Genomic DNA, 14,066 nt, shown 5'->3' on the forward strand with positions numbered 1-14,066 from the left:
TACCATGAAATGCATGCTTTTGACTGAGCATCCAAGAACCATGTCACTTTAAAGAAATGGGAGTTCTTTGCAATTACTCTGGAAAAAGTCAGAGGAAGAATGAAAAACTAATTGAGATCCAAATTTTCTGCCTGTGGTTCCAAAGACTCTACAGTTTACATAGCCATAGCTGAAATGATTGAAGTTTGAGCTTGTGATGACAAGAAAAAAAGGCAGGGGGAACAGCAAGCAGCCTGCTTTAAGTGCCAAAGAGACAATACGAAATTCCTTTTGCTATCTTCAGGTTTGATTTAAGATACTACATTAAGAAGAAACATCTCTTGTATACAGCCTGTTCTGACAAAGGATAAGGGCTACTCAAAAGTTCAGTATTTTTGTTATAAGACAAAAAGAATCAGGACAGGGAGAATAAGAGCACTACATTACCACAGAAACATTTATATCAATGCCAGACTCAGCCAGTTCAACAGCTCCAAGAATCAAAACTCAAGATATTCAGTTCTAAGTAGAATTTCAGAATTTCTCTATAGCATAATCTGTTCTCTATAACTTGTATGAAAATCCCTTGTTGGCATACAAAAGTATTTTTTGTTCAATGAGTGAAAAAAGACAGTAAGAAATCCTTTTACTAACTAGATTGCCCACTGAGCTCTTAGGACACTTCTGAAGAGCCTGCTCTGAATCTTTAACTGATTAACCGGGGTGGGGGGGAAGGAAGTATATTGAAGCTTTCCAAGCTTATCTTCTCCTTGTTTTGTAGAACTAGCTTACTTAGATATGTAACTTATGCACTCAGTGTGCAACTTAATCGTTAAGAAATCAGTCAACGGACTTGGGAAACAGGGACAATTTCAACACTAGTGACACTATCAACTTCCTTAAAATGAAGAAAATAAGACATTTCTAAGAGTACAGTACCTCTCATATCACCATTATCATATTCAAGCTGTGGCAGCATTTCAGACAGGTTGCCACCTTTTGGTTACAAAATAAATAAATAAAAAAAAACACCATCAAATACTGGAAGAAAGGCATAAACTAGGCTGTACCATGTGGAATTTAAGAGATGAAAACAGCAACGTGTTTTGAACATATGCACATTTCCAAGTTTAATTATATATTATCATGCAAATACTTTGCCTGAGGATGGTCTTAGTAGTTTGATTAAATATAGCAAATCTATAAATGGCTAAGTCCACTCAACAATGTAGTGCATTTTATGGCCTCAGGTAAAGAAAGTTAGTAACAGCCTACCGAGAAAAAAAAAAAAAAAAAAAAAAAGAAAGAAAGAAAAAAAACACCCCATCCTTCAGCATCATCCAGAAAGTTTTAAAGACAATTACATAAGAAATTACATAAGAATCCAATACCACTGAGACCTGAACCAGGAGATTGTCTTGTTTTGTTTAGAAATGCATCAAACTGCAACTAGATGGAGTCTAGGTTCCAGAAGAGAACATGCTAACTTAAACAGCATTAAGCAGAGTTATTTATACAATGAAAGCCTGTTTAAAATAAAAAACCCCAAACAACTTCCTTTCACATTTATATCTCCAAAGCAATTCAAAGAAAGTATGCCACAAAAACTGAGCTGTTTAGTGAAGATATGTCTTTTTCTCCACACTAACAGTGCAACAGAAAAATGCTTAGTTATTTGATTGCACAAGTAACAAAGCACGCAAATAGTCAAATCAACCTCAACAGAACAGTGTGCATATTTTAAATTTGCTAATAAATGCACAGTAATTATTTTGCATTTGCTTTGTTAGTGTTTCTCTTGTTTTGAGACACCACAAAACCACATGATACATGACGATTTGCATTCCGTATCTGACATACACATATGAATACAAACAGAACAGCTATGGTGATGTGATCAACAGTAATTCAGCTGTCATCTGATTTAAGAGACCCACACAAGCCTCCCACGGGGCTTCAGTCTCATTACCAATTACTACCAAGTGCTTGGGGGGGCTCAGATTCAAATAAGGCTATAAGGTAAACAACCTGACCTAGTCCTCCTTTATGCTCAGAAGCCTAATGTAGTCATAAAAATTATGGCCAATGACATTTATAGCTTTGCTCCTCTGTCTCTGAGCAAGCAGATAGGTACTACTCTACCTCCATACCAATAATCAACCAACTTAATGACAAAAACTTCCCGTTGTGTCACTCCCCCAGAACAGAAAAATACAGGTTGAGTTTTCCTGTGAAGTTCCTGGACATTCTCTAAAACAAAATTGGAGGTATCATTTTAAGGTTAGGATCAAAGTACTTTTGAATCCTGCAGTGGCACATTACAAATGCAGTAGTCTCTCCATGCTATTCTAACAAAGAATTGTTTCCTTCCCCTCAGCCTCCCTTCAAATTCCTCTAAAATCCTGCTTGGCATCAGGAGGAAAAAAAAAAAAAAAAAAAAAAAAATGGCAGCCTTCATGACAAACAGTCAGAAACGAGTTTGATCTTATGCAAAAGGCTGCTTTATGCTGTAAGTATTCTTGCAACTTGTCTGGGGAGGGAGGTACAAAAAACAAACCAACAGCCCGCTTTAACAAGTGAAGCCTATGAAGAAAGCTAGATTAACAGCCCTGAATGCAAGTCTCACTTAGCAATATAAAGCAAGCAAAGTTAAGATTTCACAGGCTTCAAAACAGACACATCTATAAATACAACAGCAACTCCCATGACACATTGAGACGATCTCTCTGCTGAGAGTACCTGTAAAACCACCCAAGTCTGACAGCCGTTTTCATCAGAAAAGTTGGTCATACTTGCAGCTGGTTCTTCAGCCTAGAAAAGTTGATTATGATCAACCTAACAAAAGTCTTTTTATTAAAGGTTTCATTATGTGAACTATTTTCAGATTGTGAGCAATCTATCCATTGCAAAAAGATTTTTTCAGATGGATTCTCATGGTTCTTTGAATCTCCTCCTATTTCTCAGTTTACTTCTTGAGCTGAGAGCTCCAGAACTAGACATGGCATTGTACGAGTTGCTGCAAACATACACAGAGCTCTGCTCCTAATCATTCGCTTCTATAAATCCAAGGCTAATTTGCTATTAAGGGGCAAGGGGGGGGAAAGAAGGGGAGAGAAACATTACAAGCTACACACACAGTAGAAGCTCATGTTCAGACAACCACAACAATCTCCCTTATCTTTCCATAATTCTAGAACAGTTTTCTACTTCTTTTAAAAAGAAGTGAGGAGCTATAACTTGAAAATGTCAACCTTGTTCTTTAGTAAACTTGTCACAAACAAAAATATCAATCCAGAACCACTCTGTTAGTGATCTACTTTTACTAACCATTCTGTAACAGAATCAGAGAAATTTAGGTTGGCAATGACTTCCAAACATGGAGTCTGGAAAACTGGCACACTACAACACCTTTGATGTGCTTGTACACTAATGCATGTAACATGGGGATCTATCAGAAGGAACAGCAGAACTGATAGTTTGTAGCTCTGTAACTGCACACTCATGGAGATGTAGTTAGATGGGTCACAGGACAAGGATGCTGCAATGGATGGATACAATCTCTTTTGGAAGGACAGTCCAAGAAGGCAAGGAGGGGGAGATGTCCTTTATGTGAGAGCAGCTGGAACGCACAAGCTGTGCCTAGGGGTGAATGATGAGCCAACTGAGAGCTTATGGATCAGCATAAAGGGGTAGACCAGCATGGGTAACATTGCAGTGGGTGTCTACTATAGACTGCCTGATCCAGAAGAAATAGATGAGGCCTTCAGTCAACTGGAAGCAGCCTTACAGAACTTGTCCCTCCAGCCAGTATCAAGGTGGTTAACAAAGCAGGGCACAAGCAATCAAAGAGGTTCCTGGAGTGCATTGATGACAGCTTCTTAACACAGCTGATTGAGGAACTGACAAGAAAAGGCATTCTGCTAGACCTCATACTTCCAAATTAGGAAAAACTGGTGAGGGATATAAAAGTCAGGGGCAGGCTTGGTTGCAGTGACTATGAACAGGTAGAGTTCAGGATCCTGCAAAAAGGAAGCAGGGCAAAAAACAGAATCAAAACCCTGGGCTTTACAAGAGCCAACTTCAACCTTTTGGGGTAACTGCTTGGAAGAACTGTATGGCACAGAGCCCTGGAAGAAAGAGGGGGTCCAGGAGAGCTTCTTATATTCAAAGCTTACATCCTCCAAGCTCAAGAATGGTTCATCCCAGCAAGTAGAAAATTGAGTAAGGCAGCAGAAAGCCAGCACAGATGAACAAGATGCTCCTGTCTGAACTCAAACATAAAACGTAAGAGGCTGAAGCAGGGTTGAACAGATGACCCACAAGGAACATGTAGTCACTGCCCAAACATGCAGAGATGGGCTTAGGAGAGCTAAAGACCATTTGAATTTGAATCTGGTAAGGGATGAAGGGTAACACAAAAGGTCTCTAAGTACTTAAGCAGCAAAGGGAAGGCTGCTTAGGGGCAGGAGGTTAGGGGCCGTGGTGACAAAGCATTCAGTATCTGTCTTTTACGTATATCTTCTTCACCTCAATCTTTGCTTCTAAGACTGGCCTTCAAGAATCCCAAGCCCCTGAGACCATAGCAGAAGTCTGAAGCAAGGAAGACTTACCTTCAGTAAAGGAGGATCAGGTTAGGGAACATTTAAACAAACTGGATGTATACAAGTCCATGTGCCCTGACAGTATGCACCTGCAAGTGCTGAGGGAGATGGACAATGTTGTCAAAAGGTCATTCTCAGTCACCTTTGAAAGATCATGGCCATCAGAAAAGGTCCCAGAGAACTAGAAGAGAGCATCTTCATTAATGACTCACATGAAGGGACAGAATAAACCTTCAGCAAGCTTGCAGATGATACAAAACTGGGAGGATTTGCACCAGATGTTTGTATCAGATGCTGCTCAGAGGGACTTCACCAGGCTGGAGAAATGGGCAGAGAAGAACCTTACAGAGTTTAACAAAGGGAAATGCAGTCCTGCACCACAGGAGAAAACCTCTTGCACAAGCACAGGCTGAAGGCAAATCAGTTAGAAAGCAGCTTTGCAGAAGGACATAGGGATCCTAGTGGATAATAAGGTGAACATAAGCCAGCAATGTGCTCTTGAGGGGTGAGCTTATCAATGTGTGCAAGTACCTGAAGGGAGGGTATCAAGGGGATGGGGACAAACTTTTCAGTTGTCCCATGTGACAGGACAAGAGGCAATGGGCAGAAATTGAAGCACAGGAAGTTCTGCCTGACCGTGAGGGGGAATTTCTTCACTGAGAGAGTGACAGAGCACTGGAACAGGTTGCCCGGAAAAGTTGTGGAGTCTCCTTCTCTGGAGATCTTCAAGGCCCGCCTGGATGCAACCCTGTCTAACATGTTCTAGGTGGCCCTGCTGAGTGGGGAAGATTGGACTAGATGATCTCCAGAGGTCCCTTCCAACCTTAATGATTCTATGATTCTTGTGGCAAAGAGGAGCAACAGCATCCTGGGCTGTATTGCAAAGAGCACTGCCAGTACCTCAAGGGAAGTAATCCTTTCCCTCTATTCAGCACTGTGATGCCCTATCTGGAGCACTCTGTTAAGCTCTGGGCCCCTCATTACAAGACAGACATAGCTTAGTGGAGCAAGACTAGCAAAAGGCCAAAGATGATTACGGTACTGGTGCATTTCTCATATGATGAGAGGCCGAGAGAGCTAGGACTGTATCACCTGGAGAAGATAAGGCTCAGAGGAATCTCAGTATTGTTTAGAAATACCTGATGCGAGGGTGTAAAGAGATTGGGGCCAAACTCTTCTCGGTGGTGCCCAGAAAAAGGACAAAAAGGAAACAGGCACAAGTTAAAATACAAGAAATTCCATCTGAACAACAAAAAACACTTTCTCACTGTGAGGGTGGTCAAACACTGACACAGGTTGCACACAGTGGTTGTGGATTCTCTATCCTTGGAGATAGTCAAAACTTGACTAGAGACAGTCCTGGGCAACCTGCTCTAGCTGACCCTCCTTGAGGAGGCAGATTGGACCAGCTGATGTCCAGAGCTTTACTAGCAGTAATTTATTCTCTTGATTAACAAAAACATTTAACTTGCACAGCAGAAGAACCACTCATAGGACCTCAACAACAACACCTACTTAAGGTAAGTTACTACAGGGTTACAAATCCTCTGGGGCTAGATGCGTACAAAGCATCTTAAAAAAAAAAGAAAGGTACCATTTGAACACACATGATTATCCACACTGTTGTGTTGAATTAGTAGGTCATATGAAACATGACAACCAATACAAAAGGAAAAAGAGTAATTGTTGCCAGGAACAGCTCAGCCACTGTATTCTATAGCCACTCATTTTCCGAGAACTCTCATACTTTCAAGGAAGTATAAACAAGCTCATTGCCATAGTGGGAGGGGAAGAGTTTAAGGACCCAGGAGTATTTTACTTACATTCATTTTCTGCTCCTCTTCATTCACCCTGAACTTCTCTGGAGGAAGGCGTCTCATAAGCACAGGGCACTCTTGCAGTGGGCCACGGGCAAGCACAGGGCTGTGCATTAGAGTCATTATATCCCCTTCTGTGGCCCAGCCCCCCTCTTACTTGTAGAAGCTGAAGGAGAAACAGATTTTCACGCTTCTTAGTGACTAAGCAGATAACAGACCAACAGCAGTTTTCTCCTTCAGAGGGATCTGTGTACCAGCAGAGCAGCATCCAGTAAGTTTTAGTGCAGCTAGGTCTTTACTCCATTAGAAAAATGGTATATAAAGTCCTCAAGGAAGGGCTATTAAAATACAGGACACTGAGCAAATACTCAAGCTACTACATTTTCTAGACTTTTTTTTGTTTGGCCTTAGCTGTTTGTCCTTAGCCGTGTATGAGAAGTCTGATGTAAAACAGTCACTAATACCCCAAAATGCATGTTAGTGTTAAATAGTTTCCATAGATGCATGATAGGCACAGTGAAAGATTTAAGACAGACAGCCAATTACCACTATCTGATACTGGTAGCTTCCAGAAAAATCCATGTAGTGAGTAAAACATTTCTCAGGACAAATATTTTGTTATGAAGAGCTTCTGAACATGTGTTACATGTCACCCACCCTCATCTGCTCATATATTTGTCCCCCACACAGCACCTCCATAGTCCAGCCCTGACCAGCTCCATTCCAGACCTCAGCCTGATAAAGCCATCATTGACCTGACATACAATAACACTGCTTTTCCAAAAAGTATTTCTGTAGGACTGCTGAATAAAAAGGCCTGTATCACAGCTGTTTATCATGTGAGGGGACATCAGCTCTGCTGGCTTGGAATTCTGCTCAAAAGCCAAATCATCTCCTGCATGTCACCAACCATCTTCTCCTTTCAAGATCAGGAGGGAAGGTATCATACTTGAGCTTTGCCTATGTAAAGTAAAATAAACAAACAAAAATCGTGTTGGAGCATGGTTTGGAAAATGGCCTATGAAGTCCACAACCAAGTTGGCACAATTAGGATAGTGATAGACAAGAAAATTTAGCATCATATGATACAGAGAACTATGTTGCTAACAGTAGGTTATATAACTAGACACAGAACAAAACTTTCATTTTTGTGAAGCATTTTTAAAACTGGCTTCCTTCCCAAGCAGGCGGGAAACTTTAAAAGATTTTTAAAGTTCTAAAGAAGTTTCACCACATCTTTCACCTTTTGAACATTAAATTTCAAAGTAGTTGTGTGACTTAAGATTTTATATTCTTTAGGAAAAAACAGGAGAAAAACAAGAAGCGGGAAGAAATTTGTTTCAAAATGTTTCAGTTTAGAATATGTGAGGACCTCTCCCAAGTTTCTTCAAAAACCCACTGGAATTGGCTCAATTTCACAAGCCATCACATTTCAGTGAAATAGGATTCAGCTGAAGTTGTTCCAATCAAGTCTATATTTAACCTCATGAGGCTCTATTCTTCACTCAGTAGAGGTGCAATTTAACTATACACATAACTGTATCCTGAGCTGTCATCTGGTAATCCCGAGCACTCTCTATCCAGAGAGAATAGAGCTTATTCATTAATGAATCTTGTGATTCATTAAGGAGAAAATATACTTTAAATATACAAAAAACTAAGCCTGCTGGGAACACGTTATAGCTGAGAATGCCTTCTTTCAAGCCTCCTGTCATTAGGAACATTATAGATTTCTTCCCCTACTCAAAAAAAAAAAAAAAAAAAAAAAAAAAAAAAAAAAAAAAAAAAAGAAAAAAGTTTGAAAGTATTCCCTGTTTATGCTGAAGCAATTGCTTTGTAATATCTACTATTTACTTTTTACAAGGTATTTTACAAGTATTTTATTTTACATGGTTTTAAACCATTTATAAATGGTGAAGCCAATGTACTTTCATAACACTTACTTGGATATGAAGTCTCAAGTTTGAGATGTACAGTGAGGAGCAAAGCATATGCTCTATTTCAGAAATAAGATTGACTGAGGCTTGAAAATAATGTAAAGATAGAAGACACATACCCTACACATATACCTCTCCTAGCTGGCTACAGTCTGTTTCAATCCAAGCAAATCCCCAGCCAACATTTAGGCAGTCTCCACAGCTCCCGCTCTCTCTCACCCACTGGGTTAGAGCTGGTGCTGGATGCAATCCAGAGTTCGCTAGCATTCTGCTAGCCTGTTTGCATGCCAATTTAGAAAATAAGCAGAAAAAAAGCCCACTAGCCTTGCAAAACAAGCACACAAACACTTCAGTGAGTGATCAAAAACTGCAAAAAATAAAAGTAGAGGGGGAAGGGGAGGAGTTGCCTGGTTCCAACCTGAAAGAACTCATCTAAGATGATTTTGGAAGGTAGATTAAACTAGCATAGGTCACTTCAAGTTCACGAAAGTCCCAAAAGGAACAGCAGAGGAAACTATCACCAGGGAAACACCAGCTCTGAAAGGAACATTCAAGAGCCAGTGCTCCTCCTCTCTGCATCTCTGAGGTCTCTGAAGGCTGCAGCCCCAGCAGTTACTGCACAAAAGTCTCCAAGATAAAGTACATCTACCCCAGTTAATTCAGTGCAGGCCCAAGTCTATGCTCATGTAAGTTCTGACCACTATCTGCTTTGTAAGGCTTCAAGGCCTTACTATGGGACCACCTCAGGCAGAGGCAGCCAGAAAAGTGGACATCAGAGCACAAAGTCTCATACAGCTCCATGCTCTTGAGAAGCACATTACTGTCTAACTCTTCAGCAGCTGCCCAGGGCTCAATTCTTCCTAGATACAGGGCAGACACTGAGGCAAGAGATGTAGGGCTCCACACCCCCCACCCCCATTAGATCTCTTGTCCTGCACTGAGGGGGCAACAGTAGGCACAGGTCTACTCTATTTACCCTGTTCTGTCCCTTCGCCTGTCCTATTTAGGGGCCCTCTCCTGTATTTATGCTGGTAATTAAGTGCAGCCTGAGCTCTGACCTCCATTTGCACAGCAGGGGACTTTCTGCAAGCAAGGAAAATTATCAAGGAAACAGCAGGCTGCACTTGAACATCATGCAGCACAGACCACAGGCCACTCTCTCTGGTGGGGAGACTATGGAGCCCCCCCTGCACAGCACCATTCATGTAACCCCAGCTGCAGGACTGCATCCCCAGTAACTACCACAATAAACATAGTAAGGTTTCAAAGCTACAGAAGAAAAGGCAAGTGTCTCTATGCTACATCCACTTTGCTCACTCAAGGCCCAGCCTCCTACCCAACATCAGATCCCCTCAGGCACACAGCTGAAGATACAGCTAATGACGCATTAGACAGCAGAAGAGAAATCCCTCTCCTAGCTTTCTCAGTAAGGCGGTACTAAAAAGAAAGGATAAGAAAACTTCAAATCATTTTCATCACTTACATCAGATTTAAGTCTGAATATCAGAAAGGAGAGGATACTTGAATGCAAGAGGCCATATTTACAATTATTTTGCCAGTCACAACTACTCACTATTATTAAGATATCTACACGCACCCACCTGGGTGGTGCCACTTTAGATGGCCCACATTTCTTTTGTCAAGATCAGCTGTGTGTGCAAATAACAAACTGGTTGCACCAGAAAAACAAGGCAACTCTTCTATTGGGAATATATGACAGCAAATCTGTGTACTAAAAGGGGACAGCAGGATATTGGGAAGCAAATTTACATTGAAAAACATTTGTTGGCAACAAATGTTAAAAAGACTGGAGGATCCAAACCGATCTCAAAACCACATCTATCAAAGCCTGGGTACCACTGTGACTCAGACAGACATCAGAAGTGCCATGAGGATAGAGCAATTTGATAGCATTTCCTGTTTATAAGATAATAACTCTACCTTCAGCTGATTAAACACTGGAGTCTGAGCTTGAACCAATTATTAGTAGTAAGGCTGAAAATTTCAATTTCAAATATAACTATTAATAAAACAGTTATAAAGCACCTTTGAGCTCAAGTAAAGCACCTACACTGACATTTTAAATAAGTAGGTTAAACAAAAAGTTCAAGTAATTTGGAAGCTTCCAAGGAAAAAAATGCCTTCCTTAGCTCTGAATTGGAAATCAAGGTGCTTTTAGTTTCCCATAGGTGGGACAGAACCATCTAAAGTTTACCCAGCGTCTTCATCAGTACCATTCATCCACAGGTAGCAAAAAAATTCTGTGAACTTGGTAGAGAAATTATCCTACAGTGCCTCTGCCAGAGTCAGGGTTGCATATTGTCTCTCTAAGACACTAGAAAAGCCAGATTCATGGGGATATTAAGCACTTTGATTTCAAGGAGAATTTCTCGATCTGAAGCTACCCACTTGATTTCAAAGAGTCATCATTCTACTAATCCTAACAAAAACAGAACAGCACCCTACTGCGCAAGAATGTAAAGAGTCATGATATATCAAGTTCTAAAATACAAACAAACCAAGTGCTAATATGATGTAAGAACAATTAAAAGCGCAATCAAAATTTTTTAGATAAAAGACATTTCTTTCTGAATAGCATTTATGACTCATATTTCTTCCTACACCATAAGTGCAAAACAATTAGGCAATGTTGTTTAAGAACATCTTATTCGTTAAGGACAGCTGTTCCTTCACCTGATCTTTCACTTCAGGCTGCATAAATATAAAATTTTTCCATTATTTATCTTCAAACTGCTTGACTTGGAACTAGAACTTTTTCCTACTTAAAAAATGGATCAAGTAAATCTAGCACAATAAAGTAACTATAAAACATACTTCTGAACTCCTGGCTTTCCTCACCTGCAACAAATTCTGAACAAGTTTACTTAGTAGAAAAGTAGCCAAATACACAAGCAAAGAACTCAAAAAACCATAACAAAAACCCACTCTCAGCTGTACAGTCCCTCCTTACTTTGCCAGAGCTGGTCTCTGGCAACTCTGATCTGTATTTAAGTTTAGTAACAGTCCCTAAATATTGATCAGAAAATGCTCATGAGGGAAACAACTCCTCTATTGGCAGAAAGAGTAACAGCAAACTATATTTTGAAAAATAATTGTAGAAATGCATTAGAGAAACAGTATCAGTAGTTAAGCAGTTAACTTGATAGTGACTGTAGCTGACTATATGAACTGTAGTGGTATAAGATACACTGGTTCTCATTAAGCCAAGGAGTAGCCCTACTGTGTTTGAAGTTACACAGAAAATAAGACTTACCACACAATTGCCCCCAAATTAATTTTCAAGTATCTTGTTTGACCTCTTCCTTTTCTACCTTAGAAAACAAAATTCAGATTTTACTCTTAGTCATTTCCATATTACAAACTGCTACTAGATTCAAATGAACCATTCTTAAAGATAATATACATGTAACTTTCCTTTGCATTACATTTTTATATAAATTTGAATAACTTTTGGGAGACACTTGTATCAATACAAAGTTACATGTACACCACAGTTTATAACTGTGTATCTTCACTCACTCTAAAAAAGGGACAACACCTTGAGTTCTAGTAGGTATGAACAGCAGAAAACAGAAGGAAAAGCTGAGAAGTTGTATGAGCAAGCTGAAGTCCTGAATGACTTTAAAAAAAAAAAAAGAAAGAAAGAAAATGTAAGCAAATGACCAGTTGGGGTTTGTGGGGTTTGTTTGTTTGTTTGGCTTTTGTTTATTTGGGGGTGGGGGGAAGAAGGGGAAGCTGCAGGAAAAAAATACACAATCTAAGAGCATTAGCTAAGTTAAATCCCTTAGATGAATATGGCAAGCTTAGGTTGTACTGGTTCCACAAGTAACTTCAACAGGAAAGCACTACCTAAAAAAGCCTACTTACATAATGTAATTTCTAAAATACTGCTGATATCACTAAGAAATCTTGACATAACTTAATTAGCGCATGGCCATCTGCTACACGGATGAGACAATATACAAGTTCCAGATTAGCCTTTAGCATTAAAAAAAGCCATATATCCTTGTCTAGAAAGCTCTCTCTCTCTCTCTCTCTCTCTTTTTTTTTTTTTTTTTTTGAAAGGCAAGCATATGTCCAACATCTTCTAGACCTATATGAAAGATTTTAAAAAGCTCCTGGAGAATTCGTTACTATTCATTAAACTGTACCATCGAACAAATGCATCCACTACAGTTCTGTGGATCTGCCATCCCCCTCCCCCCCTTGCAAGAAGCTGGAAGTTGGTGACAGTCAGATCTATCCTAGTGCTCAGCTTGTAACTGAATCAACAGCAATAGAAACTTGCAGTGGACAAATAAGTGAGGAAAAGACACCTAATAAACCACATTAAATGGTTAGTATGAATTACACATGCAATTTGTTTTTTCTCACCCTTTTAAAGACACTGCTTCTACATAACTAGTATTATCACAGGACTAAAAAACACTTTCTCTAGAGATTCCAGCTAGGTAACCAATAACCAAAACATACCAGTACTAGAAGTACACCAATAGCTGTTTATATCAAAGTTAACACTTAAAGAAAAAACAGTTAAATGTGCAAAAGATTTTATCCTCTTTACAGACTCATAGCATTCATCTAATTCCTATCCTCCTTAGACTGTTTCGTGACAGCAAATAAAAAAAAATAAAAATTCTCCTTTGATGTTACAAGCCATGACACCAGTTTCCTTCACAAGCCAAGCATTTGGAGGCATGTGGGGAGAAAGCTTCCTTCAGAAAGATGATATCAAGTACAGAAATACATAAGATGAAGCAACAGACAGAGGACCTTAAGTATCAATCTGCCAAAACATAATTTAACACGCCCAATAATCATACTCCCCAGAGTAAACATGACCCCTCAGAGAAAGGTGAAAGAAAATTTCAAACACCTCTAAACACAATTAATATCTTATCTAATGCTCATTCCTGTGCCCCAAAATATGTTAACTTGTATCTATATCTGCAGGTTGAGTCATCCATTTATCATATTCCTAGCATACATATTCTCACATGCCCCCACAGCTTAGCCATTTCTTGTGTAAATCAGATCCACATCTTTTAAAGTCCTTTTTCCAAGTCTTGTATAACCTTATTTGTTCTTGTATTATGGAAAAGAATAAAGGACTCCCTTTTTCACTTGTTTGGATCCTTTGTACTCCTTCACATGGATCAATTCTTTAAACAGCCATTTCATTCACATGAAAAAGGAAAAAGGATATCTTATTATCTTTCTAAACTCTTGGACACAGCTTCTAGAGTTTTTATTAGCAACTTCCTATTTTCTGAGATACCCATTTGATTTCAAGAACTCCTTCAACATACCACTTCATGACAAGGGAAAGACTCTTGCTTGCTTGCCAAGAGAAATTGTTTTTACTGGGGGCATGAGTGTCTTCATCTATTTGTTAATTAAAGTCAGCCTCCAGACAGAATGTCCTCACTTTTGATACAAGGATCCTTTTCACTAGCTTCCTCAAATGCCTTTACCTTCTTCATTATAGTTTGTGTAACCTAAGGTTTTCATAGATTTCTTCCAAGGATATTATATCACAGTATGAAGACTGCAAGAAGAATAAAAATGAATTGAAAAACTAGAAATATAGCTTTTAGATATAACAGTTAAGTTGAACATATCTTTGATTTTCTTCATTTGTATTTGCAGATGCCAAACCCAGAACTATTTAATCAAAAGTAGATGCAGGCTTTGTCGGTGCCAGTAAAGAG

General features: G+C 39.4%; 1 protein-coding gene across 5 annotated transcripts in view; it reads right to left on the minus strand.

Moving 5' to 3' along the window:
* Window positions 1-14,066, minus strand: part of GRAMD1C (GRAM domain containing 1C) — a 55,014-nt gene that overhangs the window by 36,429 nt on the left and 4,519 nt on the right. The window contains exon 1 of one of the 5 annotated variants that reach the window (XM_062571993.1): window positions 6,404-6,518. The exons of the other annotated variants lie outside the window; for them this stretch is intronic. Within the exon in view, the coding sequence (XP_062427977.1) occupies window positions 6,404-6,511 (108 nt within the window). The 5' untranslated portion in view covers window positions 6,512-6,518. Of the gene's footprint in view, window positions 1-6,403; window positions 6,519-14,066 lie in introns of those variants that run through there. 5 annotated transcript variants of the gene reach the window in all.

The sequence above is a fragment of the Rhea pennata genome, chromosome 1 (genome assembly GCF_028389875.1).
Source record: "Rhea pennata isolate bPtePen1 chromosome 1, bPtePen1.pri, whole genome shotgun sequence".
Classification (NCBI taxonomy): domain Eukaryota; kingdom Metazoa; phylum Chordata; class Aves; order Rheiformes; family Rheidae; genus Rhea; species Rhea pennata.